Below are 27,816 nucleotides of genomic sequence, written 5' to 3'. Positions count from 1 at the left end.
AACCAAACACAACCTAATAACCTTGAATGGTAATGAATCAACCGCCATATTCAGCTTAAAGTTTGAGCTAACCAAACGCTCCGTATGGTTTTCCAACCACAGCAGCTCCTCCTTGGAATATCCGAATAATCACGTGAAATTGCACCCTCCCCACTTGTTCCGGTCCACGTTCCACGCGCGCGCGCCCTAAAATCAACGGTGCCAGATTAGTTCCCGAGAATCTGACGGCCGCCGTCTTCCAATCTGCGGGAGCTCCCATTGGTTATATATAACCAACGGCGGACTGCTTCACCTGCCTTTGTCGTTGTTAGCTCCGAACTCGGTCGGTTCATTTGATTATCTTCCGATTTCTTCGTCCGGGTGAGCGATTGCTTGAGATCTGATTGAGTGCGATTTGATCTTGGACTGTTTCGTTCGATCTTTCTGCTGCTGATATTTTCCATTCTCGGCCATAGATATTTCGGCGGTGATTGCTGAGTGATTCTGCTTCTGGTCGAGTGTGTAGACGAACAGAGAGAGAGAGAGAGAGAGATGGGGAGCTCGGGGTTCTCATGGAAGCTGGCGGACCACCCGAAGCTGCCCAAGGGCAAGACGGTGGCGGTGGTGGTGTTGGACGGCTGGGGTGAGGCCAAGCCCGATCAGTACAACTGCATCCACATTGCTGAGACCCCCGTCATGGACTCCCTCAAGAAGGTACTTGTCGATCTCTAATCTGATGCTGGTCTCTTGAACCAAGCGGGATCTGATTAGCTGATAGTGCCTGATTTTGGGCTGGTTTGATTTCGTAGTAATGGATAATTGTACATGTTCTTCCATCATGAGTAGGTTAAAATCAGGAATAAGTTAGTGATGATGAAAGGGAATCTTTGGCTGATGAACTGTTGCGTCCTTCCAATCTTTGAGCCTGTTAAGATCATGCAACCAATGAATTTGGCAATTTGCTATATCTAATATCAGTAGTCAATTGGTTGATCCATCCCTGTGTTTCGTCGTTATTCTTGGTTTTGATGCAATAGTTTGTTGACTGAAAATTCCCGACTGAGCTTAGATGTCGTGTCCCTTTTGTGTGTAAAGGGTGCAACTGAGAAGTGGAGGCTTGTGAGAGCTCACGGAACTGCTGTGGGCCTCCCCACTGAGGATGACATGGGTAACAGCGAGGTCGGTCACAACGCTCTTGGTGCTGGGCGTATTTTTGCTCAGGGGTGAGTTTGATTCTTCATTTTGTATCCATGTTTCCGGCAATGCTATGCCATGTAATGGTAATGTGATTAGGAAAATTCCAAGAATTTAATGGGCACGTTTCTCATTATGCAGTGCAAAGCTTGTTGACCTTGCTCTTGCTTCCGGTAAAATTTTTGATGGAGAAGGTTTCAACTATGTTAAGGAATGTTTTGCTTTGGGCACACTTCATTTGATTGGGTTATTGAGTGATGGTGGAGTCCACTCCAGGCTTGATCAGTTGCAGGTAATTTTTGTGCTACGGTGCTCTATACTTTACTTTATTTCTGGCATTTGCTGATGTCACTTCTTTGGTGCAGTTGCTGCTGAAAGGTGCTAGCGAGCGTGGTGCCAAGAGGATCCGTCTTCATGTCCTCACTGATGGGCGTGACGTGTTGGATGGTTCAAGTGTGGGTTTTGTGGAAACCATTGAGAAAGACCTTGCAGAACTACGATCCAAGGGTATTGATGCACAGATCGCTTCTGGTGGTGGTCGCATGTATGTTACCATGGACAGATATGAGGTGCATGATCAAACTTTCCTAACATTATCATGTAATGTATATAGGCATGTATTATTATAGGAGTCCATGGCAATCCCTGCAAGTTAGGTAATATTTTCTGATTAGTTAAATTAAAGTGCAAGTGCAACTCCCCCCCCCCCCCCCCCCCCCCCCCCCCACCAAAATGGGGAGCAAGAGCTATCCATGAACATTGGCTGATAAATTGCACACACTCACACAGTCACATATATCCTTTATGAGCGAACTTCTTGATTTATTCATTTCTATGATTCTGAAATGAGCAGTCCTGTGGGAATTTGACCGTGGTGGACCTCTTTGCAGAATGATTGGAATGTTATCAAGCGGGGTTGGGATGCCCAAGTTCTTGGTGAGGCCCCTCATAAGTTTAAAAGTGCTGTTGAAGCAGTGAAGACATTAAGAGCAGCTGGTGCCAATGACCAATATCTGCCACCTTTTGTCATTGTTGATGACAGCGGAAAGGCTGTTGGACCAATTGTCGATGGCGATGGTGTTGTTACCTTCAACTTCCGGGCAGATCGCATGGTTATGATTGCGAAGTCCCTAGAATATGCTGATTTTGATAAATTTGATCGGGTCCGAGTCCCTAAAATCCGGTACGCCGGCTTGCTCCAGTATGATGGTGAATTGAAGCTTCCCACCCATTACTTGGTCTCTCCTCCTGAGATAGACAGAACATCCGGCGAATATCTCGTGCACAACGGTGTAAGAACATTTGCTTGCAGGTAAGTCCCAACCAGCAAACCATGCCTGGTTTTTGACTTTGATGCTCCAGATAGTTTTTTTCCTCGTCTTACTCTCAATTAATTTCTAGCTGTTATCTCAATTAGTTCTTTCATTAAAATTGTTATTTTATCTATTTGTGTGAGCATTTGGTTGAGCTAGATCCACAATCACATCCATTCTGTTGTCATGAGCAAAGCAGAGTTATTTTCGGCATTTATTGTGACACCAATCCATGGGCTGTGGCTTATCATGCTGACATTTTCCGATATCTATTGTCCCTTCAATCAGCTATTCAGTTGCTACTGCTTTTGTTTTGCTTGTCATCTGTATGTTAATGTTGATTCTCCAATTCTTTTTTCCAGTGAGACTGTCAAGTTTGGTCATGTCACGTTTTTCTGGAATGGGAATCGCTCTGGTTACTTCAATCCTGAAATGGAGGAGTATGTTGAAATTCCAAGTGATGTTGGAATTACATTCAATGTCCAACCAAAGATGAAGGCTGTTGAGATCGCTGAGAAAGCCCGTGATGCCATCCTCAGCCGAAAGTTTGACCAGGTAAATTATGGAGCTTTCATGTGGTTGTATAGAAAATTTGAAACAAATATATTCTAATATCCTAGGTTGCTTTTCTTTAGCCGTCGATATCTCGGTGTTTCTGTTTACAGCAGTTATGATGACTATTTGCTGCATTTCTTGGATGCAATAGGTAAGAGTCAATCTACCAAATAGTGACATGGTGGGACACACGGGAGACATTGAGGCAACAATTGTGGCATGCAAGGCTGCTGATGAGGCTGTAAAGGTTAAATACGGATTTGCTTCTCCTTATGTTACTTATAAGACAAATTTTAGTCACGTGTCTCTATTGTGGTAGAAGTATTCTCTTTGACTGCATGGACTGAAAAGAGAGCCTCGTGAATTGTGATCTGCAGATAATCCTCGATGCGATAGAGCAAGTCGGTGGGATTTATGTTGTCACTGCCGATCACGGAAACGCTGAGGATATGGTGAAGCGGAACAAGTCCGGGCAGCCTCTTCTTGACAAGAGCGGCAACATTCAGATCCTCACTTCCCACACACTTGAACCTGTAAGTACAGTCCCTTTTCCATAAGCAAAATAATTCCCCTAAAGGAAAGTTTATCCAATAATGAGTACAAACCTAAGATAAAACAAGGAAAAGAGTTGCACAAACGTGTTCAATACCCTTGCTGCACGTCTAGCATGTTGTGACAGCAAAGGAATCAAATGGAAGCACCGTATAGTGCTAGAGTTTCGTATTCTATGGTGATGTCTGTTCCATTTATGGTTTTTTTTTGGTATTCTGTGGTTGAAAGGGAATGCCTCCGAGACAATATAATGCGTATAACTCCATTCCATTGCTTTGATATTCCACCACCGTACAGATCCATAACCAAATCGCCTCTTTTTCAGGTCCCGATTGCTATTGGTGGCCCTGGGCTCGGCCCCGGTGTTAGATTCCGCAGCGATGTGCCTAACGGCGGCCTTGCAAATGTAGCTGCGACTGTGATGAACCTCCATGGGTTTGAGGCTCCTAGTGATTACGAGCCGACCCTCATTGAAGTGGTTGATAATTAGAGGCGATCATAGTGAGAATGAAAGAGACATATATTTGCCTAAATTTTGAATTGACTCACCTGGGAAGGGGTGAATGCTAATCACAACCTGCTATACATGATTCGGTTAATAAGTCGAAAATTTTTGAGCTCGCCCACCGGTTGGTTCGGTTGGTGGTGTTACTATTTTATGGGATTTTTCAACTTGAGACTTCGGATTGATGCCTTCTTTTGCTTCTTCTCCTTGCTTTCTTTTATGGAGTTTGAATTTCAATGTTTCTTTGAAAGCGTCCAGCGAAGTTCAAGCAATTGTCACCGAAATTGATAAAATATTGACCGATCTCCTAACTTCGCTTTTCATTGCCATAAAGATGTTTGATGCTTCATCAGAAGGCGCACAACGGCAGACGTATCTGTCCTTCAATTGCACCAGCACTGCCCCGTGAAAGGCCCATTACAGATTGTAGTAGTAAAATACGTTTGTGTCCGCTCGATGAGATCGAAATGTGAATGCCTTGATGAGCAAGACATAATAGGAGCTTAATGAGTACATCGTTTCCAGATTGTAACGCTACGATTCACGCTAAAAACCGGAAAAATGAGCCCGCGTGTTTATCGCTCCGTTGGATCCGATCAGGCGATCAAGGCATTGAACTGTAAAGTGGAGCAATGTCGCCCGGAGATCTGATCACATAGTGGCCAAAAAGAAATATTCGATTACTTCAGGGGAAAGAGAAGAAATAACTGAAAATTGTCGGGGTGGTGATATAATATTGTCGTTGGCTACTTCCCTCTCAAATCGACACGTGGCAGGCGCAGTTCAAAATTCAAATGCCGAAGCGGCGGAACACGCGCCCCCCTCTCTCTCCCCACCGTCTCCCTCATTTCCATCGATCCGTTATATCAATTCAAGTCTCCGCTCTCACTCGCCATAGCTAGGGTTTACTTTGCTCTTCCTCATCAATCCGATTCCGATCGACCGGAGAAGCTGCGAGCAGAGGTCGAAGAGATGGAGAAGTACGAGAAGCTGGAGAAGGTGGGCGAGGGCACTTACGGAAAGGTCTACAAGGCCAAGGACAGGGCCACGGGGCAACTGGTGGCGCTCAAGAAGACCCGCCTCGAGATGGACGAGGAGGGCGTCCCTCCCACGGCCCTCCGGGAGGTCTCCCTCCTCCAGATGCTATCGCAGTCCCTGTACGTGGTCCGCCTCCTCTGCGTCGAGCACGTCGACGGCAGCCACAAGAAGAAGGACGGGGAGGGCGGCGGGAAGCCCATGCTGTACCTTGTGTTTGAGTACCTTGACACGGATCTGAAGAAATTCATCGACTCCCACAGGAAGGGGCCGAACCCTCGCCCAATCCCTCCCTCCCTCGTGCAGAGCTTCCTGTACCAGCTCTGCAAGGGCGTGGCTCACTGCCACAGCCACGGTGTGCTCCACCGTGATCTGAAGCCACAGAACCTGCTCGTCGACAAGGAGAAGGGGATCCTGAAGATTGCTGACCTTGGTCTCGGTCGTGCTTTCACAGTTCCTCTCAAGAGCTACACACATGAGGTCTCAAAATATTGCAGTCTCAGCTTTGTTTTTGTCTGATCGGTTTTTTTTTTTTTTTCCGAGGAAATGATGATGGTGATCCTGATCATTGTTGTGGATGCAGATCGTAACTCTCTGGTATCGAGCCCCTGAAGTGCTGTTGGGATCAACTCACTATTCCACTGGCGTGGATATGTGGTCTGTTGGTTGCATCTTCGGTAATATACTTAGCACTTCCTTGATTGTTTATAGTCAGTGATCTAGCAATTGGCAGTGCCTCTCTGCGAAAATGTCATTCTACTCTGTGAAATCAACTTACGGGTGAAAGCTTCGCTGTATTCTTGAATCTCCTTTTGGATGATGGTTTCTCGTTTTAATTGCAGCTGAGATGGTGAGGAGACAGGCCCTGTTTCCCGGAGACTCTGAGTTTCAACAGCTGCTTCATATATTCAGGTACTTCAGTGGTTTCCAATGCTTATCCTTGATCCGAAATGATCTTCGCTATTCAAATTATTGTAGGGTGAATTCTTCGTTGTTCGCAGTATAGTCCTGATGTGATCAGAACTTGGGATTACTCGGGTTACTTGAATTGTTGCATAGATGATTGCTTGCTATTCGAGGAACATTTAGCTTTGGTAGGGTAACTCGTGCTACTAAAGGCATTTAACAACAAAAATGCATTTAGTTCAGGGCATATTGTGCAGTTGATTTTCTGCTTACTTTCTTGTGTCATTGATTTTGCGGTATGATGCATTATACACATTGTGCCTTTTGAAAGGTTGCTGGGGACGCCATCCGAGAAGCAGTGGCCTGGAGTTACTTCCCTTCGGGATTGGCATGTATATCCGCACTGGGAACCTCAGAACTTGGCTCGTGCTGTTCCATCCCTGGGACCTGATGGCGTGGACCTTTTATCGGTAACCACCTAGTATCCCTACTGCACTTACAAATTGCAACTCTTATGTTTTTCGTACACAAAATGCAGTAGTAGAGGCCGCCATTTGTCCATTCTGGTCCAAATGCGTTCTTGTTACTTCATCTGAAAATTGGGTTGTTGTCGGCATGAGAGACTACAGATTTCTGGCAACGGTAGCCGAGTTAGAGTTGGTGCTGAAGATTATATTCGTTGATCGAAACTGATAAACCTATGAGTTACTTGGATCAGATGAGATCAAATGGAGCAAAAGGAAAAGCATTAATTTTATGAGCTACTGATACCTGTTACAATATGTTTTTTTTCCAAATGATGCAGAAAATGCTCAAATATGATCCTGCTGAAAGGATATCGGCGAAAGCAGCACTCGACCATCCTTACTTCGATAGCCTGGACAAGTCTCAATATTAGAGACCAAGTTTCATCACTTCAACTACCATACCGAGAGCCATCCTGGAAGACTTGATTTGTTTTCTGTTTTAAGTCGATGTTATATTCCCAGCTAGGGAATTCTTCATCTACGACGTATCTGTTCCGGTTTAATGACATTATGTGGCAAATGGATCCGTCTGCCCTGAATATGGTTTTAAAATGCATGTTTTACTTCGAAAGCTATTGGCTCCGAAACAGAAAAGAATGCTCATGATCATATGATGTGAGATTCATATGGATGCAGTACGTGTTTTCTTCTTCGCCGTATATGGGTCTTCCGATTAATGTTTCTTTGGATTCGGATTTACGATAAAAATCTTACAACGAGGTGAAGGAAAATAAGTGCAATGTGTGATCGGAAGTAGCTATGATGATAAAAACTACCACGATGTCGATGAGTTTGTTGGTAAGTTGATGGTTCGAAATGAATCGGATTAAATTGATAGACTGATCCATAACATAAAAAATAATAATAATAATAGTAGTAATAGCTAATAAGGGGTCAAAATTAAAAATTAAAAATTAAAAAGGAAGGTATGAATTTTACTCTTGCGGGCATTTATTGAGTCCTCCTAGAAATGGATAAGAAGAAGGGGACTGTTTTCTGATTCGATGACTAAATTAGAACCAAGTATCTTCCCAGAAAGGATAGAGATATTTTTGCCTTTTTTTTTTTTTTGAGCTTAGATAATTTTGCTTCTTCGTATGTTATCAATCAATCGAGCTCAATAAAAAGATGCCTATCGTCGTGATTTTGACTCCTTCCATGAGGCCATGGCTTCCCTTTCCACAAGTTTAACACGACATAGATAGGTCTCGATGATCACTATGTAAATGCAAACATGGCCTTTCGTTTCGTATTCGGTCCCGTCATGACAAGCAAGAACGTACCGGATGACTTGTCCGATCCCGAGCACTATAATAGGGAAATATTCACCAAAACCTTCGTCATGGTATGACTAAGGCACATTAAAAAGGAACATCATCAAATGTCGTCGTCGGTCCAATTGGATAAACAAAGAACCGAAAATATCTAAAGAAAGGTTGCAAATTCCCAAGTGGGCAGGGCAGGGCAGGGCAGGGCAGACCAGACCTTTTCTCCTTCTTTACCCATCCATCATCCATCGTTTCAACTTCTCTCTCTATTTCTACGCTCTTCTCTCTCTCTTCTGTTATCCCATCCCCCGCTGTGATCTTGACCTTGATCTTTGATCTTTGATCAATCGTCACCCATCAGCTGCAGCTCTTCCGCTGTTGGTTAGAGGGAGGAGAAAGGAGATTGCTTTGCTTTACAATGAGGAGGAGATGACGAGGGTTTCAGGAAGAACGAGGAGAGGAAGGAACCGGCACCATTGGGAACTGTGTGGATTGTGAGAGAGGTGAAGGAGAAGAAGGCGGAGTAGGAGGAAAGGGAAGGATGGAGGATTTGGAAGGGTTGATAGAGAGGCTGTTAGAGGGGAGGAGGAACAGGGGGAAGCGAATCCAGCTCTCCGAGGCCGAAATCCGACAGCTTTGTGCTGCTGCCAAGCAAGTCTTCCTCTCCCAGCCCAACCTTCTCGAGTTGGAGGCCCCCGTCAACATTTGCGGTATCTGAACAAACCCCACCTCTATATATGTGTTTGTGTGTGTGTTTTTTCATATGGAATTGATTGATTCATATAGCATCAGGCTGGTGCTGGTGATGGTGAATGAGGCTTATGATTCGTTGGTTGAAAATGGTATATGCCCAGTTGGTCGATGATGGTTTTCCCTCTGTTTGCGTGCTGTCTTCTTTTTTCTTGTTCCACACGGATGCCTAATGATGTAAAATGCTCAGTTTTTTTTCTAAGATTGGCTGCGATTCGTCGTGACTGAATATCTGTCTGAAGCGAGCCTCGTCCTTGGATGTACTCAGTTCATTCTTCAAGTCCTGGGCTTCTCGATCCATCTTGGTCGAATCACTTGTGCGTTCTGCCCTAGGACAATGAATCTAGACTTGGTTTTTCATGATATCCACGTTTCAGTTATTATGAGGCTCTAGGGATAGTAACTTAGCTAGCGGCCTCTAATCAGTCAGCCATGGTGTTACTGGGTGAATCGATTTTTTGTTGTATGTGATTTGGGACCTATTTCATTGTTCCCTCATGACCACTTCTGTGAAAGCTTGCCATCGGCTCTTGATATGTTCTTTGTTACGGGAATTCACTTCGGCAAAGATCAAATCAAAATTATAGCTTCATGTTTAGGCTACTACAAAATCACAGTGGTGAAAACACAGATTTTCTGATATTAACGCCTAGACGTTTGTAGTATCTAGGTTACTGCATTGCACAAATCTTTGGGCGTTGCCTTCTGATGTTTTGAATTTGTAGGTGACATACACGGGCAATACTCAGACCTGCTCAGACTGTTCGAGTATGGTGGTTTCCCACCTGACGCGAATTACCTCTTCCTTGGGGACTATGTGGACCGAGGGAAACAGAGCATAGAGACCATTTGCCTCCTCTTAGCATACAAGATCAAGTTCCCGAACAACTTCTACCTCCTCCGAGGAAACCATGAGTGTGCCTCCATTAACAGAATTTATGGTTTCTATGACGAGTGCAAGAGACGGTTTAGTGTCCGTCTATGGAAGGCTTTCACCGATTGCTTCAACTGTTTGCCTGCTGCAGCAGTAATTGACTGCAAGATCTTGTGTATGCATGGTGGGCTATCGCCAGAACTGGAGAGCTTGGATCAGATCAAGGCTATAGAGAGGCCCAATGATGTGCCCGATCAGGGGTTATTGTGTGATCTACTCTGGGCCGATCCTGATCGGGACATCAAAGGATGGGGTGAGAATGATAGGGGAGTATCCTTCACCTTTGGGGCAGATAAGGTGGCTGAGTTCTTGAAGAAGCACAACCTTGATTTAATTTGTCGGGCACATCAGGTTCGTGTTGTAGTTTCTTCCCTGTAAGTAATGGAGATTGTCATTGGTTGATCTTGAATGTTAGGGTACGCTAAGATGAAAGCTTATAAGAAAAAGACCATCTCATAGTTGATATACTAAAACATTTTTCTTGCTTGATTTCACTAAGAGGGATAAATTCAGTCGACATGATATCCCCTAGCTCGATAACATCAATGCAATAATGACGAAATGCCATATATTAACAACCATGCCTGCAATACTTTTAGATCAGCTGGCAGCACGATTTGCTCAGCTTCAAAATGTACCCTTGTTTACGGATTTGTGTGTATGATTTGATGGAACAGGTGGTCGAAGATGGGTATGAATTTTTCGCGGACAGGCAGCTGGTTACTATATTTTCAGCTCCGAACTATTGTGGGGAGTTTAATAATGCAGGCGCATTGATGAATGTGGATGCAAGTTTGCTCTGCTCATTTCAGATCCTCAAGCCCTGTGGATGAATCTTTCTGCAATTCTGAAGACACAATCTTCTGTACAGAGGAAGAATCTCCACTTCCTCCAATTGCGAGATCGATGATCTGCTCGTTTGTGTTTCCATTGTTTACTTTAGTCAGATTAAAACTCCATGGTCCCAACCTCGTAAAGCAAAGCAAAATGTAACTGACCATAAGGAGTCATTGAAAGCTTTGCAATTGTACAGAAGAGCTCGTAGAGGATTCGAAATTTTTATCTTCTGAAAGGAAATGTTCTGGAGTTCGCTTACGGGAATGGATTTGGAAAGCAATGTGAAGAAGTAACTTAGGTTGCTTTGGTGACATGTAAAGCAATTATCCTATGCGGTATGTTCTGTGTTTCGTTAGCTATTAGAACATTCCTATGTAGCAGATACAAATTCCCATTTCCTCGATTAAACCTGAGAGCTGGGGTTATGAAAAGAACCGAAAATGTCGAGTATGAAGTTATGCCGAATGTAGAAATTGATTTACTGTCCGGGAAAATTCTGTACATTGTTTCTCAAGTTTTGGATTCTGGACCTTCCAGAGTTTCCTAACCTCGAATGACATTAAACCGTTACCCAACTATTTTCTACAAAAAATGCCACAGACAGAGCTCACCCGATAGAACTCAATGATTCTGCAACAAGATCCATTGCTTGAATCCCTGCTCTTTCAAGAAGTGAGAGCGCCAGCTCCGATTTGTGCCATTTTCTCAACCCACAAGCCAATTTTCTCAAGGTCTCCTTCCTAACTTCCCTAACCCAGACAGGGTTGAAGTTCACTATAAAACCCAGCAAGCATGATACGTAAGTCTTCCAAGTAACCGGGTGACACCCAAGCAACACATTCCCCTCCAGCACCCCCGCGAGAAAGTCCATGTGTGCTGCAACGACCCGAGTGGCCTGAGAGGAAAAGCCCCACGACAAGGGCCTGTCCTTGATACCCCATGTGCAGGCGCCACACTGCAGCATTAGATAAGCCATTGCATAGCCCTCTATTATGCGGGAGGCTGAGCTTACCTCTTTGAGTTTAACTTCCTCGGCTGAGAGGAGCCATGTGGGGATGGTCCTCCGATACAGCTCGTAGACGAGGCGCGGTCCACCAGCTGCACACAGGAGGCTTGCCCCAAGGGAAGAAACTTCCTTAGCCCGAGCTGCAGTGATGGAGAGGGATGAGTGGGCTGATCTCAGGCGGGTTGAAGTTGTCTTGGCAGATAGGTCCACAGAGTCCCGAGCAAACTCAGCCACTAAACCCACGATAACATCATTCACCTGCTCAACATCTTGGATTAGCCGACAAGATCGGAGGAAAAGCAATCCTGGAGCTGAATTAGGAAGCCCGCCTTGGGGTGAGATGTGGCCTAGCAGCCCATTTATGCTTCCCTGGCTAGTTAATGGAGAATCAGGGCCATTGCGGATCCCGAGGAACGAAGTGAAGCAACTTCTTAGGAGCTGGGTGACGGCACCTTTGCTTTGTCTGAATACAGAGCGGGAGCAGGAATAAACGATGTACTTGTGCCATCGCTGAATCTTCTGTGCCCACAGGGAGCTGATTGTGGGCATGCTGGGCCAAGAACAACCTGTTGCACAGTTCTCAAGGGCTGGGCCAGCCACAGCAAGGAGATACTCAATATTCCGGTCGAGCTTGAAGGTGATAGTTAGACTGACAAGAGCTGCCATTGGAAGCGGAAGCATTGATGTGCTGCCATCTGAAGAAGAAAACATCATTCATTTGAGAACTTGATGGTGGCACCAATAAAAAATAAAGGTTAGAATGATTGAGTTTCATTCCATAAGGATGAGAAATAGTGACGGTGCCATTTTTGTCGGTACTAGATCAAACCTAAAGGGAGTCAAGATATATCTCCTAAGTATTGACGACTACCCAGTTGAACTTAATGTGTAAAACCGAAAAATTTCGATGTTTCATTTCAGTATTGAGGCATGGTGCTTCTCAGAGGAAGAGTGACCCCCAGGTTATACGTACCACACCAAATGCAGGTTGGCAGATGGATTATAAGTGATAAAAAAGCGAAAATCATAAGATATAGAAGTCTACCAGATGGATAGCTTGGAACATTGACACCTGCAGCTGCAAGAATTCCCTTCATGTCAGATTCAACTTTCGGAAGAATCTGTGCTGGACTAGGCCAATCAGTTCCATTCATTGGAACTAATTTCCAAACGCCTCGAGTTATTTCTGCAGAGAAATAACTGATGATTGCTGCAAGTGATGCAGGAAAAAAGTCGACTAGGTCCCTCAAACCTACAAGCACACTAGGATTCATTATGGATCTGCAAAGACTCGACCAACTCATAAATGCAAAAGTTGACATTTAAAAATGCTTTGACTTATTTTCAGACACGAAGACAGTTCTCACTAATCACGTGACATGAGGAAGAGGTTGCTGTAGCAAATGAGTAGTGCAGCCCATAACTGACCAGAAATAATATATTGATTGGGTATTCCACACCACAACACTGTGGGAACCCACATAATGAGCAAAAGGAGTGGTTACAAGGGAATAACACTATACGCTTAGGGCAAAAAGAATAAAAGAACAAATCGGGAAAAGAGTGCAGCAACTGAACCTGTCGTCAAGTGCCGTGACGAGAGCTTTCCATATGCACAAGCAGTTAAAAGCGATTCCAGAGCAAAAGGAATGGCCTCTAACAGTTCCCATGCAGGAAGTAGAGGTCTCTCTGATGGTTCTTCTCCACCAGTTGATGAGGACCCACATGAGGTGCCGCTTGATGCCGCTGAATTATCAGATGAGGGCCCACCCATAGTCATTTTTGAGTAAACCGTACTAATAATCCTATTAGCAACCTGGTGCACTGAATTCCCAGTACAGAGGCCAGAAAGTGGTGAGGCAACACAGATTTTATTTTGACAATACCAAGCTCGTAATTTAGGGAAGAAATCAATGTAAATTGGTTTATCTGATGGAGAGTCAAATTGATCTAAGTCCATTGGCATTTTATCCTGAGGAGAAGGATTAACCGTTGCTGATGGGAAACGCCTATTTCGTAATAGCAAAAGGTATTCTAGAGTGAGCCCTACTCCAATTGCTCCATCTCCTTCCTTCAGACCCCGTTCTATAGCAGGTCTATAGAATTTCCAAAGACGAAGGAGAACGAGAAATGCGGCAGAAAAAACCCTGTAGACTGAGAGCTGATCACCAGTCTTAGATTGATTGTTCAGTGCAGGATTAAGTGATCCAAACACCTCACATAGTGGCATTAAAGCAGCTGCGAATTCCGGGACCTGAATCAATGAAACCTCTACATCAAAACAATTGCATCTGAAACTCAATATATATCAAGCTATAAGAAACGACAGAATGCTTTGTTCAGAAATTTCTTTGATGTGTATCAGAAAACAAAGTATAATGGGCTCAAAATTGAGACAGCCTATGCACGGTCTAGAATATGTTGAATGAAATATCTTCCTCTGCTGTTTGTAAGATGAAAATCAATTGCTGTTCTGCTCTTCATTTATCATACTTGGTAAACCAGAAATGCAAGCAAAAAGGTCAAACTAAAGCGGGCAGTGTAATACCCAAAAATAGCGAGTCACTGAAAATCCAACTCAGAATGCATTGTGCCGAAACTGTATAGACCTATGCATCCAAATTTTTATCAGTCAAATCAAAAGAAATGCATTCACTTCACTCACCGCACCATGCAAAGAGAGTATGTGCACGGTCTCAATGGGAGAAACACCGAAAAGGACCGCACTAAGCATAGGCATGTGATCCATCAAGTAATTCTGGCTCTCATCATGACCAGGAAGCAGAGGAGGAGACAGAAGTTTGACAACAAAGTTCACGACATGTTCCTGCAGAAGAAAGAAGTGACATCAAATATCCGAAGGTCACCTTTATCAATAGTATTTTATTTTTTATATTTTGTTTGACAACCTTCATTACCAGCCTATATATAATTAAATATTTTGAGCAACCATCTTATTCATGTAGGGATCTAGAAAGACAGATTTTGCAGGTAAAATATTAAGCAGGCCGTATATCTAATTTTTTATTTGAACGAGCAGGAGTTAATGATCTCTCATCCCCCATATACGAAAAGGAGCCAGTAAAATCTACTTAATTAATTACAATGCAGTTGCAGTTTAGTTTACATAGTAATCAGTGACTGTTGATCATTCTCAGTTTGAGGTAGATTTCTGTTAAAGGAAAAATCTGTGGGGGTATTGATAGAACTTTAATCATTGGCAATACCTGGATATTCCATCCACAGCTAAGTGATGCGCCACATAGAATCTTTGCAGCTGCTGATTTTTCCTCTTCTGAACCATTTAATGCAATACGTGATACCTTCTTAATCTCTGCAAGACTTGATCAAGAAAGAAACAGATACATTAGTAGGCATATCAGCTTTAAAAGTTGAGGATCAATCTTTCTCATACCTTGTGGCTGGTGTTGCAATAAGAGAACTTATAAGTGACTCCGTGAGTGGTGCTCCTTCCATAAACACTGACCAAGGAGACATCTCTTTTGGAGTTGCATCTGAAAGTGATATTACGGAAGCAGACACATAATCCGGCCAAAAATATGCTGACGCATCGATTAAGTTTCTCGCAATGCAAGCTTCCACTATTAGGTGCCTCATATTCCCACCTGCAAAAACATAAAAATTTAAGTGTTAAAAGATTTGTAAGTATGTGATAAGGAGCGAAATTGGTGCTGAGAAGAAAGAGAATCTTACGCTTTGGGAAACATTACCTGCTTTTACAGATGAGCCACTAGGACAATCAGAACCTTTGCTATCATTTGTATTTTTGGATAGAGAAATAACATCGGCTGCTTTTGCAGCAGCCCTGTTGGCCGCATCCAAGACTGACTCTGGCGGGCATAGGAGGCTAGAAAATTGTCCCAGTGATTGGAGCGCCAGAATGAGATCATCTCTCTTTGGAGTACGAATTTTCCCATTTACCCCATGTCCATACTTCAATTCCATCTCGGTTAATGGTTTGGCGTCTTGTGGAGGGGAAGAATTCACTATCACATCATCCTTCAAAATATTGGCGATTGCCAGCGGGACAATAGACAAAAGGACACAAAGACGGGCCTCTAGATGCGGAATAGGGCCTTCTGGTGGGTCTCGTTCCTACAAAACAGGAAGATTTTAAGCACAATTTTTAATAAACTAAAAAAGTGCAACCAATTATAGTAAGAGCAGCTACTCTCTGCACAAGCCGAAGGCCCGAAACCCAGAGGGCCAAGAAGGTCTCCTGCCAGCTTGCCTGGTTTAAGACTTGGAGTGTAATTACTGTTTCTGCAGCGAAGATATAGAGAATAAAATTAACTGAAGATCCGTATAGTTTCCGGCTCTTTTATTGGTCAGTCCTTGAAAAGTAGGGATAAGGTTCTTATACTTGGTTGAACATACACGAGAATATAAAAGGCGACTAAGTACTTAAGAATGGAAGTGCTTTTCTGGAGTGTCACCTGTAAGTATATCAACAGCTGAGGTTATAGGAAGTTGTTTTGGATCCATTGTGCTCTCCATATATATGTCAAAGAGAACCCAGCATGCAGGCAAAGCAGATTTGGAGTTCCAACAAGGCACAAAGTTGCATGACTCAATATCAACAAGCATTTCAGTGACTGTTCTTTGGCTCAACTGGCCTTCAAAAGCCAAACTTCTCTGGATATTTGTTGACAATTTAATAAAAATCTGCTTAGCCGCAATCAAATTCGGCGATGTCATTTTACAGGTTTCATGAAAGCACAACCTCTTCAGAAGTCCATCGAATTTTTCCGGCCTAAGAAAATAAATGACAAAAATTGAACTATGTTACATTGGCTTACCCATCATTGAAAACAATTTTGCAGATAATCACAGGCACCAGATTATATGTGTAATAAAAGTATACTCCAGAAAAGAAAATGAGAATTATAATAAGAATAGAAACTCTGAGAAGAAGCATTATTTCACTAAAATATGCTCATGTTAGATGTCATTCTGCACGACAAATATTTAACAATCAATGGAAGATAGATATTTTATCCGTCAAAGCTAAGGAATCCAACTCTTCCAAAGTTTTTAGTTGACTGACATCAAAACGGAAAAAGCCATGCGTGAAAAATGTGCAGAATAGCAAAGGAAGTACTTACATATTCAAGTGAATAACACGCAGCAAAGTTGCCCCTTTTTTGCTTTCTGATATTTTTTCTAGTACCTCTAAGGCCATCAGAGAATTTGTCCTTCTCATCCAATCACGACGTTCAACCCTCTTGTCATTTTGAGTCCCCTTTAAATCTACATCCATTTTCTGGAGATCCATGCTTCCAGGTATACCACTTGGCCTATCTTTGGTAGTATTTTGATATTCCCAATCATCCACAGTGCTATCTATTAGGCCAACTACAGTGCTGAAGAAGAACAACACATATGCATGTCCCAGCTCTGTAATATGGAGCTCATAAGCCTGGGAAAGCTGCATGGCGGCATCAACAGATTTTATGATCCTGCAAACTTTCATCAATATTCCATTAGATATCATTGGAAGAGGCATGGTACGACTAGAAGTTCTAGTTAATTTTAGAAAATAACAATAAGTGGTATAATTTTCATATCATTCAAGTATGTTCAAAATCATTAAACCATTTAAGTCAAACGAAAATCAGGAAATGAATCGCATAAAAGATTGTACAGTGACGGTACACCGAAAGAGACTACCGTCCAACCAACCAAGAAACGCAGTCAATAAAGCAGGTTTATGCCGACATTCTTAGGGACCTAACACTTCTTAACCTCGCTTACTGTCCCAAGGATGCATTGATTTTCTCAATACATGAGGCAAAGCATGCAGACGGACATATATGAACCAAGTTGTTACTGTACATTGAGGTAAATCCTTCCTTGCTTCAACCTTACAAATTATTGAATTTAAAAAAAAACAAATAAAAAATTCTACATGTTAGCGAGATAACAGTCAGAGTGTGAGGATTACTTGTCTTTGCAAGCATCAGTCGAAACAGCTTCATAAGAAAATATATATCGGCTGATGAGTTCAAGAAATAGCTTGTAAGCCTCTGGCTGAGACTGTCGATCGGATAGTATCCTGTCAAAAGAACAAGATTAAGCATGTGCAGTGCCTAGATATGAATTAATCTCTTCAGCATTGTTGATAAGCCATAGTACGCCAAAAGGGTGTTCTCGAAAATCAGAATGGATCCTTATCCAAAAAGAAAATCATAATGAACCAATATTACACCAGCAACGAAGCCGAGGAACAGCAAGGACATTGCCAGTCAAGTTCATCCTCACCCTCATTTTTCCGGATTCTCTTCGTTCGACTGAAAAACTTGCAACTGCTTGAGTAATATATGCAATGCAGTGCGATTGACAATATCTACCATAGCTAATGCCTACACTGTTTAATTCTGTGCAACATGATCAAGACGTATGCGGTGACAACATGATCACCAAGCCCCGTGAATACTTCCATTCTCTCTGATCAAGGAGAGATCCAATTCAGTCAGCTCACTGAAACTCGAATCGCATTACACAAGAAAAACGGCAAGAACCTGGGAGAGAGAAGCGCGAGGACATGGAATGACGAGACGAGGCGTGACGCGAGAGCCTGGTCGAGGAATTTCCAGAGGAAGGGGTTGCCGAAGTTGGAGCAGAGGCGAGACACCAGGACCTGCCCGAGCTCGGGGCTCGGCAGCTCCATGTCGGCGGCGCCGACGCACTTCGCGACCTCAACCGCCCACACGAGCGGTGCGTCCCTCCTGTCCTCGCACCGCTTCAAGGTCTCCATGACGCTCCGCTCGAACTCCACCGCGCCGCCGCCCGTATCCTCGCTCATTTCCGGTCCTCGGAGGCGGAGAGTCTCCGTAGAAATATCCAGCCGGCGGGAGAAAGCAATTTCGTTCTTTTTTTGTCAGAGTAATAGATAGAGACTGATGAGCATGAGCCTGACCGAGCCAAGGTAGTAGTAGTGTAAGGCACGAGGATTATTAACTATTAAGTTGGTAGGTGGCTTTGTATATATATATATATATATATATAGGCCATACAAAAAAAAAAATTGGGTTTTTTTTTTTCTCGTGTCTCAATCAGTATCGAGTCGGGCACAATAACGATAACACGCAATATAAGCTGGTCTGAGTGTGATATTTATGAGTCGGAATCGGCCAGTCGAGATCTCCTAGTGCTTGTGCGGTGGATAATATCACGACTCACATGGGTCCGCTCATACTTACGTCGAGTTTGTATCTTTTCTATTTATGTTCAACAATCTAGATTTGCCCGTGGTTAAATAGTGTGTTTGGTTTTAAAGTTAAGTTGGGTTGAATTTTAATTTTAATTAATTTGTAATGATTGAAATATTAAATTATAAGAAAAAATGTAAAAAATAATAAATAATTGAAAGAATTTATTATTAAAAATTGAATTGAATGATTAAAAAATTTTAAAAAAATAAAAAAATAATAATTGTATTATTGACTTTTATTATATAGTGGATAGAATTAAAGTTAGAGTTAAAATTTTAAAATCAAACTATAAAATCAAATGGGTTAGTTGAAGGAAATTGGATCCAACATGTCTCGGGCCGACATCGCGGTGGAAATGTAACGAGGGGACATTGGTAGCTGCTCCCAGGTCTTTCCTTTTATTAGTTTTCTTCCGATTTGATTAAATGAACGGCTACCTATTGCAAAAAAAAGGCCGATTCAATTCAATAATCCCAATTCAATTGCCTTTTATTTTATTCTCTTTTGGTTTTGGACCACATAAGAACTAGAAAAAGTACACAAATCCTACCAAACCAAACCCATTGCGTGCTCTGCTCTGCTATGCTACGCTACTTTCGTGGGGGTTGTCACGGCGATTCACGGCATGCTACCGGTATAACTTTCAAACACGGCATGTTACCGCTGCTTACATAGCTCTTTGCATTGATGGCTGACAATCACCGAAGAGCTTGAATTCTGGGCATTCTTGTTCTTAGCCTAATCTGCTGTTGGAAATCCTAGCCCGAATCAAACCTGCAAATGACCACCACATCTAGACCGGCTCAATTCGAGACTTCTTGATCTAAGCCTGATCTGCCATTCGGAAATCCCTAGCCTGCACCTCTAGGCCCTGAGTGTGCCACGCTCCATGAGAAACCAAAGAGTTGTGCATGGGCAAACCCGAATCCAACATATATGATAGGTAGAAGATGCGAGTTCAATAAGCATGATCCAACCCATTTGAGTGATGGTAGATATTATCCGCACCGCACAACCACTAGGAGTTCCCAACAAGCTGATTCCTAATCATAAATAAACCACACCGGGTCGTATCATGTGCATCATTACCGTGCCGACTCGATACGGATTGAGGACCGAGAAACCCGATCGAACTTTTTTATGGCCTATATAAGTACAAACACAACCTTAGTTTCTTCCGATTTGATTATTTGAACGGCTACTTATTGCAAAACGGCTGATTCAATTGAATAATTCAATTAAATTGCTTTTATCTTATTCTATTTTGGTGTGGACCCTATTATGACTAGAAAAGTGACTATTCCATGAACCGCCTAACAAATCCTACCAAACCAAACCATTGCATGCTTGCTCCATGCTATGCTATTTTAGTGGGGGTTGTGAGCGCAACCCACGGCATGCTCCCGGTATAACCTTCAAACACGGCATGCTACCGGTGCTTACGTAGCTTGAACTTATAGAGCTCTTCGCATTTGATAGCTGACAATCACCGAACATTTTCTCCCATACAGTCACCTTTTCTGAACTACATTTTCGTTTAGCTTAAAATGGCCACGGCATCTTAGCCCAATCTAATATTGGAAATCCTAGCCTGAACCAAGGCCCTAAATGACCACCACATCTAAACTGGTTGAATTCAGGACTTCTTGATCCAAGCGTAATCCTCTATTGGAAATCCTAGCCTGAACCTAAGCCCTGAGTGTGCCACCCTCCATGAGAAACCGAATAGTAGTTCAAGTTTGGTCACTGCTCTCAGAAGAGATTCTTCAATGAGACACCGAGGTCCAGAAAGCCAATATTATAGTAGAAGGGAATCGATTACATACATAATGTTTCACATCATCATTTCACTCCATTCCATTCAACATCTATTTCCTCAGGCGACACACATTGCAAAGGGTCATTAAATCTCGTCTTCCCCGAAACATTACGACCACGACAACCACCACCAGAAAGCAAAATCAATCTCCAGCTTATTTCCTATCAAAATAGATCTAATGATCAGAAGACAAAGAAATCGTGTAAACTTGCAATCACCAGGAAATTCGAGTAAAGTGGGCACAATATCGCGAAAAAGGATTACAATTGGAAGATGATTGATACACAGTTGGAGAATGACGAGAAAAATAAACAGCTAGTTCTAACTCAAATAGCAGAAAATCCGAGAGTCAACTGTACAAATATACAATTCTACTACTGCAACCTCAGCAGGACAGATTATTATCATCAGCTAGATCACATTTCCTTGATAAATCAAAAGACCATACGAAGGCACCAATTGTTTTCGAGTCAGAACCATACTAATCATACCGTTGGTTAGAGATGCAGGTCCACAACATTAGAGAATCAGAACTGAAGCTTTCTGCATAAGCTCAGATCTATATTCCTGGACTTGGCTGCAGCCTTCATGGGAGGCCCCGGGCAAGTCTCAGCAATACCATTAAGCTTGGGTCCTGAAGTGGGAGTCTTGCAGTCTTCATCAGCCCATTCCATGCTCGACATCTCTGCAAGAATGTCTGCAATCCTGTTCTCCAAGATGGTTTCCAAGAGATTCTTGTACACATGCTCCACCATCTCCTCATCCGACATATGGGTCCCGTTTCCACCATGGGGTCTCTTACCCGGTTTCTCAGTCGAGGAGCCAAAGTTGAGGCGGCGGGCCACACTGATTCTCCATTCATCAAGCCGTTTCTTGCACTGAGGGGCACGGAGCAGGTCCTCTGAACCAGGGGCAAACGGGTCGAAAACATCTTCCTTGGGCGTGTGCGGGCTGTCATCCTCACCGCTGATGTCCCTAGCAGAATCCAGCTGGTCTAATTTGATGGGCCGTGTAAGTATTGTGGACTTGAGATCAAGGAGGGGGTCTCTACACTCCCCATTGACATCAAGAGTGCCTGGCACCAAAGAGGCCCTCTCTTCACCGATTGCAGGGGTTCTCGAGATAAGTAGATCTTTAGCAATGACAGACGACCCTAAGCTACCACAGTAGCTCTTGACCTCATCCGAGCAAATAAGAACTTCAAATTTCGCCGGTACAGTCATCGTTTCTCGAGAATCCATCAAGATTCAGAGAAAAAAAATATCAACCTGTTAAAAAAAGCATAAGAATCAGCATCATATATTCAAATTTATTACTCGAATTAGAATGCAGAAGCCCCTGACAAACAAGTCACAAAGAAATCTGCGCTCTATCTTGGAAGAAAAGAACAAACCTACAATGAGATGATCAAGGGTTCAGAAAACATCCGACAAAGGAACCGCCTTTTAATCGACAGAAAAGAAACAAGAAACCCTAAAACCTAGAAAGACCGAAAAGAGTTGGAAGGAACAGAGTGCACGGCTGATCGGAAACGGGCGAAGCGTAAGAAACCGAACGTTACAGTGAAAACACAAAACCTAATGAGTGTACCTTGGCAATCAAGGCTACTGATCAATCAAGCAATGAAGAAACAAGAAACGGGGCCAGAGTGAAGGAGACAGTTTGAGGGTGGGGGAGGGTTACCTTAACCTTAAGCTTGGTGGAGAGAGCTCCGTTGTCGAGGGAAGTGGAAAAGAGGGAGCAGACAGAGGGAGAGAGGGAGAGGGAGGGAGAGGGAGACAACGGCCGCAAGCGTGCAACTAAAGCTAAAAAGCTGGCCTTTTTAGGGATTTTGACGACACTTTGATTTTCGAGTTCTCCGAGGAGACGCTGATAAACAAAGTCTTCAGGGATATCTTTGGTCGCAGATTCCAATGGGCTTTCATCGGAGAGGCCTTAGGCCCAAATTCATTGTTGGGCCAGTCTTCGATTCACTGAGGACCACGAAGCAATTAAAACTTAATCCTACATATTTGAGACTTCTCGTCTCGACTTAATGGTGACATCGCTCTCGACTTAATGGTGACATCGCTCTCGACTTTCCGTGCTACGCATTCATCGATATGACCGCCCTAAGAGGACTAAAAGCTCTTATAGGGTACCGTTCACTTACATATAAGGTCGTTAGACATTTTAAAGCCCAAAATCACAAAAAAAAAAAACATTAAATTAGTGTAACAACTTATAATGAGAATTCCTCTAGTCAGAAAAGTAAGAGAATCAACTTGCAAAAAAAAAAAAGTGAGAGAATCAATAATTATGCATTGATCATGGTAATGATTTCAACAGGCTATGAAAGCGACTTACATAACACGAGAGATAAGTAATGTTTCTCCAGTCCACGTTAGCATATTAAATATATATGGTTATATTTTCATAATCCACGACCAAGGCCGGATTCTTTCCGAGTCAGTGGTTAATAAATCGTGCCTGCATACAAGTGGAGTGGTCCAATTCAACGCAAGTAGCTGCCGTGGTATGGTACATCCACTACATATCCCCTCCCCAATTTATGAATTTCGAGAGACAAACATTAATTATTATCATTATCATTATTATTATTATTAATAAAAGAAAATTTGTTCAATCTAGAAATCTCTGACCGGACGATAAGAGTCATATCCGAAGACAAGTCCAAATGAAACGGCGGCCAACACGCCTTTGTTAATAATAAAAGCCCACCGCCCACTTCTCTACCCCGATAGCCTTTTTTTCCTTAAGACTCTCTCTCCAGCTAACAATACAAACACGTAATAATACTAATGGAGGTCTCCGCTACCACCGAGGGGTCAGTCAACGACCATTCCTCGGCCTCGTGCGGCCAGCAGCTCGGCCGTGGGCTGAGCAGGCGGTCCGCGGCCTCGTTCAGGCTGCGCAGCCCGAGCCTCAACTCTCTCCGCCTCAGGAGGATCTTCGACCTCTTCGACAAGAACGGGGACGGCACCATCACGGTCCTCGAGCTGTCCCAGGCCCTGTCCGCCCTCGGCCTCAACACGGAACTTTCCGAGCTTAAATCCTCTATCGCGTCCCACATCCAGCCCGGCAACTCGGGCATGCTCTTTGATGACTTTGTCTCCCTCCACAAGTGGCTCGACGACACCTTTTTTGGGAACTCAGACGGGTTCGTGGCGGACGAAAACTCCCAAGATGAATCGGATCTATGCGAGGCTTTCAAGGTGTGTGAACGATAGATCGAGTATCAAATTATTGGCCTTAAGTTTTGTCCTATATACGATTCGTAGTAACGATCATTTTCAATTAACTGACGTCTGACTTCGTGAAATCGAACGTTGTTAGGTCTTCGACGAGGATGGTGATGGGTACATATCGGCGAGGGAGCTGCAGGCGGTGCTGGGCAAGCTGGGGCTGTCGGAGGGGAATGAGATCGCCAGTGTTCAGCGGATGATCGTGTCTGTCGACAGGAACCGAGATGGACGGGTCGACTTCTTCGAGTTCAAGGACATGATGAAGGGTGTCATGGCCAAAGCGTGAACACTTCTATGCATCCAATCAAAGGAAAAAAAAGAAGAAGAAGACCACTTGTATGCACTTTGCTTTTGCTTTGCTTATTGTACTATTGGTGATGACCGAGAAGTTGACTCGTCAATTTTCGTTCTCTTTAGAGCATCCCATGATCGAGCAATGATGATATTCTTGCAATCAGCTTCTGCTATGCAAACATTGCTATTGATGATCGCATAATTATCTTCGTGCTTTTTAAAAAAGAAAAATCAGCCGTTAATGTGTTTCGAATTGCAGTAAATTTCCGACAAACTATATATAATCAGATTCTGAAGCAAAGGCGAGCTCTTCCGAAGATAGCCCGTCCGAAGATATTCAAGATATATGTGATCAATCCGAGCACAAACTTATGTTGATCACGCCTCCATAGAGTTTCTACTCGACCTCTAACCAGTTCCAAACTCACTCACGCGTCTTAAATTTGGTAGGGTCCAGTTATGGCCTTTGAACATAATGATGGAACTCTAGACTCTTTGAGCTTGCCTAAAGATTAGAGTCTGCAACGAGGCCCAATTAAATGGGGCTAGAATTGACCCATTATGCGGTCCGACTTATTGGCCTCGAGCTAGAACAGACCCGATGTCCAGTCCAAGTTCTTGGTCTATCGAACAAAAAGTTGGTTCGTAGTCATTTTGATTGATTAACACACGCGCAACACATGGGAGCTAAATCTTCGGGACATGATGAAAAAATTGTCACTGTCAATGGAACTTCGTAATCTAAAAATCCTTAAATCCTGGAATACCAGACACTTGTCACCTTTCTATTGAAGATTAATTGGAAAAAGTGAACAAGAATAGAACCATAATATGGAGGGCCCACAAATGGGCATGCAAAGAAAAACCAGAGGGCCCACATATGGTAGTTTGGAGGCCCCTTTCGAGAATCAAATACACAAATATATATATATATATATATATATATATGCTTGTGTAGATGTATATAAGATTTCTTCAACCTCTAGATATTTGATTAGTTGTCGCTCATAATACGTGAGCTTTCATGAAGACATAATCGTTGCTGGTATGTTATTTCTCAGCCCTTTATTGAGAAGGACGAGTCGACAAACGTGTGCATGTTGTTGCGACTCATCCGGGTATATTCCAATAATAGCATTCCAACTCGCGAACGATTCGCGTTCAAACACATCCTTAAAACATGGGTTTTTGTCATGTACATGCCAAGATTTCCATGCCCAAATCAAGCTAGATAATTGAATCTTGGGGCCTTTGAACGAGATCGTGATGTTGACTCCTCAGTTTGAGACTATACTTACACATTTTTAAGATACTAATACTAATAATTTGTTTTTTTGTCATTATTATCAAATTAAACAAAGCTATACGTGGGATAGAATGTCATTTTCACTGACTTTGAATATGTCTGGGGGAGCAAAGACAACAAATTTGCACACGTTACTATGGATTAAAATTATTCATTCACGGATTCATAGCTAATACTAGTCAAGAAAAGAACCTCATGGGGGCAAGTAAAAATTGACCATTCAAAGAAAAGGTAAACAATTTAATACCACATCGATAATATTCTTATTTGTTTGAACTGAAACCTAAAAAAGGAACCAAAAAAAAAATCGAGCTTTGGTTTGAACTTAATAGCAGCCAATAATGTACGTGTATATCCGTGTGGTACAATGATATTGGGCAATATTTATCTGCTCAATATTCCCTTTAGCGTAATTGATTCTCTAAAGCAACCGAAATAGGTAATCATTTTGTTAATTTCTGTAAACCCGAGATTTTTTTTTCGGTGGATATAAAATCCAATCTTTTTACTTAATAAAGAATAATACTTTAAATGCTAAATTATTAGGATCGAGAGCTGAAAATATTCCTATTATTGATCTTGCAATTATCCAATCGAAGAACAAAAGATAAGGCAATTATGGTTGGTACTTGGTTGAGTCGGGGCGTTTGTTTTTCATAATTTTTCTTGTGATCTATTTATGGGTCCTTTTTTTTTCATGTGATTTCGGTGTGCATCACCTAGTACCGGATGAGGGCGGAGCCACATGGGCTCCCCTTACCCCTAAAATTTGAGTTCTTTTGAATTTTTCTCTCAAAGTTTACTTATATATATTTTTTCCCATGAAAATTAAGTATTTTGCTCCGCTGAAAGAAATATTTATGTGCTATTTATGTCAAGTTGTATTTTTACCTCCGTTCAATGAAAATTCTGACTCCATTCCTGATACCGAAAGTCTAATGAATCTCAACTAATTCAGAATAGAATGAGTAAGCACTCTAAGAGATAAAATTTTTCTAATCGTGAATTTTTTCCATTTTGCAAAAGTAAAATCATGACCTTGAAAAAAAAAGTCAACTTTATTGACTAGTCAGTATTTTATCTGCATGCATATATATTCCACCATAGCCATGATCTTCATCGTGATTTCTCTCCAGCTGTTCAATCGATCGATCGCTTAGCAATTGATTTAGTTATGCAATTATGTAAATGATATGGGAAGTATGAGCATAACTCATGGAGTCGGTGACCATGATGAGGAGTTGCAGACAGCATCAGCAGCAGCAGAGTGCGAGAGCTTCACCTTCATGAGCTGCTCCGACTTCACCTCCTCCTCCCTCCGCTTCTTCTCCGACTGCGAAGGTGGAGACAGCGACTCAGAGTCATACATTGAAATCGAGGTGGACCGTGGTGGGGCCAAAGTCTACTGCCATAATGGAGAGTACGGCAGCAGAGAAGCAAAATCACAGGAGGAGGAGGAGGAGGAGGAGGAAGAGGATTTACAGCTCCGTATATCGATCTCCTCCACTGTTCCATTCCCGAAACTCTGCTCGTCTTCGCTGCAGAGTCGTGAGATTCCTGAAGTGGAATTCCGTGGCGTTAATGAATCGGCAATTTTATCAGGCTTGAGCTCGAGCTGCTCTGATGCGAGAATAGATGGTACAGGTCTTCGGGGGGAGGAGGGGGAAGAGGAGGAGGAGGAGGAGGAAAGGGTGGTTTCTGGTGGTCGGGGAAGGGGTGGCGGCGGAGGAGGAGCAAAGTTCGCAGCTGTGTGCAGGTTGGTGAACGCAGTGGTGTCGAGCCTGAAGGTTTTGCCGGAGACAGGTCAAGAACATGACGCCAGTTCTACCCGAGAGAACTATCTCAGCCGCCATCAACAGCTGCCGAGGTCAAAGTAGGGCATTCTTAAGTCGTGTCTTTGAACGCTCTGGGGGCTTTGTGATGTTATACTAATCATCGGAGTTTGATCTGTACAGGGACACATCGAAGACCACGAAGACGAGGAACGGTGCTCGAGTCATGCAGTTTCTTTTCAAGTTCCGAGTAATGCAATTCCGAACATTTATGGCGTCACTGGTGAAAAATCGACCAGTTCTTGCTAAGGGAAAGACTCTGGGTGAATCGCCGAGAGAGATGAGACTCGAGGAGACCCTCCGCTTCCACCACAAGATGGCCAAAAATTCGAGACGGGGGGTGGCAGGGAGGATCGATAAGAAGACAAAGAGCTGCCCCGGTTCGATGAAGTGCTCCCCAATCAACCAAGAGACTTATGAGAACAGCACTATAACACATGGGGGAGAGAGCGCGATACAGGCCGCCATTGCTCATTGCAAGAGATCGTTCGCTATGCCAATGTCCCGTGATTTTACCTGTAAGTCTCGCCCGTAATTTCTCCAGAGTGAAAGTTCGGATGCATAAATAAAGTCTAGCTATGCAAACATTTCGACTCCTACACCGAACCGATCACTTCTTGCCATATGTTCCCGAAATTTCATATCTTGACAGCACTTAAAGAGTCAATAGAATGGAGTGCAAGAAGCATCTTAGAGCCAATGAAATAAACTCGCAAAAACTTAA

General features: G+C 43.0%; 7 protein-coding genes across 10 annotated transcripts; 5 read left to right on the top strand and 2 right to left on the bottom strand.

Moving 5' to 3' along the window:
• The first annotated feature begins 202 nt into the window (after positions 1–202).
• LOC116200784 (2,3-bisphosphoglycerate-independent phosphoglycerate mutase) lies at positions 203–4,296 on the top strand. Of its 2 annotated transcripts, none has more exons than XM_031531688.1 (10): positions 203–360; positions 456–693; positions 1,075–1,202; positions 1,315–1,465; positions 1,539–1,742; positions 2,064–2,485; positions 2,849–3,041; positions 3,193–3,288; positions 3,419–3,574; positions 3,919–4,296. In XM_031531688.1, exons 2-10 carry the CDS (start codon positions 532–534, stop codon positions 4,081–4,083), a joined length of 1,677 nt encoding a protein of 558 aa, XP_031387548.1. In that variant the 5' UTR covers positions 203–360; positions 456–531; the 3' UTR covers positions 4,084–4,296. The 2 variants fall into 2 exon arrangements, with proteins under 2 accessions (XP_031387548.1, XP_031387557.1); XM_031531697.1 differs by having other exon boundaries at positions 211–360; positions 506–693.
• Positions 4,297–4,886: 590 nt separating this feature from the next.
• On the top strand, positions 4,887–7,197 carry LOC116200913 (cell division control protein 2 homolog C). Its single transcript, XM_031531886.1, has 5 exons — positions 4,887–5,613; positions 5,717–5,810; positions 5,976–6,045; positions 6,371–6,509; positions 6,845–7,197. The coding sequence occupies exons 1-5, from the start codon at positions 5,071–5,073 to the stop codon at positions 6,935–6,937; spliced, it is 939 nt and encodes a 312-aa protein (XP_031387746.1). The 5' UTR covers positions 4,887–5,070; the 3' UTR covers positions 6,938–7,197.
• An 827-nt stretch (positions 7,198–8,024) lies between these two features.
• On the top strand, positions 8,025–10,841 carry LOC116200860 (serine/threonine-protein phosphatase PP1-like). Its single transcript, XM_031531804.1, has 3 exons — positions 8,025–8,544; positions 9,310–9,869; positions 10,196–10,841. Exons 1-3 carry the CDS (start codon positions 8,376–8,378, stop codon positions 10,349–10,351), a joined length of 885 nt encoding a protein of 294 aa, XP_031387664.1. The 5' UTR covers positions 8,025–8,375; the 3' UTR covers positions 10,352–10,841.
• Positions 10,814–18,343, bottom strand: LOC116200737 (mediator of RNA polymerase II transcription subunit 33A-like). Of its 2 annotated transcripts, none has more exons than XM_031531606.1 (12): positions 17,904–18,343; positions 17,327–17,437; positions 16,488–16,841; positions 15,819–16,135; positions 15,554–15,645; positions 15,093–15,477; positions 14,777–14,987; positions 14,589–14,703; positions 14,027–14,188; positions 12,940–13,615; positions 12,407–12,613; positions 10,814–12,056 (listed from the first exon to the last, which is right to left on the bottom strand). In XM_031531606.1, exons 1-12 carry the CDS (start codon positions 18,185–18,187, stop codon positions 10,963–10,965), a joined length of 4,008 nt encoding a protein of 1,335 aa, XP_031387466.1. In that variant the 5' UTR covers positions 18,188–18,343; the 3' UTR covers positions 10,814–10,962. The 2 variants fall into 2 exon arrangements, with proteins under 2 accessions (XP_031387466.1, XP_031387475.1); XM_031531615.1 differs by having other exon boundaries at positions 16,488–16,848; positions 17,904–18,064.
• Positions 18,344–20,640: 2,297 nt separating this feature from the next.
• LOC116200866 lies at positions 20,641–22,272 on the bottom strand. 2 transcript variants are annotated; one of them, XM_031531822.1, is made up of 2 exons: positions 22,006–22,272; positions 20,641–21,683 (listed from the first exon to the last, which is right to left on the bottom strand). In XM_031531822.1, the coding sequence occupies exon 2, from the start codon at positions 21,654–21,656 to the stop codon at positions 20,943–20,945; it is 714 nt and encodes a 237-aa protein (XP_031387682.1). In that variant the 5' UTR covers positions 21,657–21,683; positions 22,006–22,272; the 3' UTR covers positions 20,641–20,942. The 2 variants fall into 2 exon arrangements, with proteins under 2 accessions (XP_031387682.1, XP_031387676.1); XM_031531816.1 differs by having other exon boundaries at positions 22,099–22,269.
• An 878-nt stretch (positions 22,273–23,150) lies between these two features.
• On the top strand, positions 23,151–24,150 carry LOC116200903 (calcium-binding protein CML42-like). The gene is made up of 2 exons (XM_031531877.1): positions 23,151–23,630; positions 23,752–24,150. The coding sequence occupies exons 1-2, from the start codon at positions 23,217–23,219 to the stop codon at positions 23,944–23,946; spliced, it is 609 nt and encodes a 202-aa protein (XP_031387737.1). The 5' UTR covers positions 23,151–23,216; the 3' UTR covers positions 23,947–24,150.
• Positions 24,151–26,387: 2,237 nt separating this feature from the next.
• On the top strand, positions 26,388–27,691 carry LOC116200836. The gene is made up of 2 exons (XM_031531768.1): positions 26,388–27,133; positions 27,216–27,691. The coding sequence occupies exons 1-2, from the start codon at positions 26,454–26,456 to the stop codon at positions 27,625–27,627; spliced, it is 1,092 nt and encodes a 363-aa protein (XP_031387628.1). The 5' UTR covers positions 26,388–26,453; the 3' UTR covers positions 27,628–27,691.
• Positions 27,692–27,816: the final 125 nt, after the last annotated feature.

Source organism: Punica granatum, chromosome 1 (assembly GCF_007655135.1).
Source record: "Punica granatum isolate Tunisia-2019 chromosome 1, ASM765513v2, whole genome shotgun sequence".
Taxonomy (NCBI): Eukaryota; Viridiplantae; Streptophyta; class Magnoliopsida; order Myrtales; family Lythraceae; genus Punica; species Punica granatum.
This window is presented reverse-complemented; position numbering and strand designations above follow the sequence as displayed.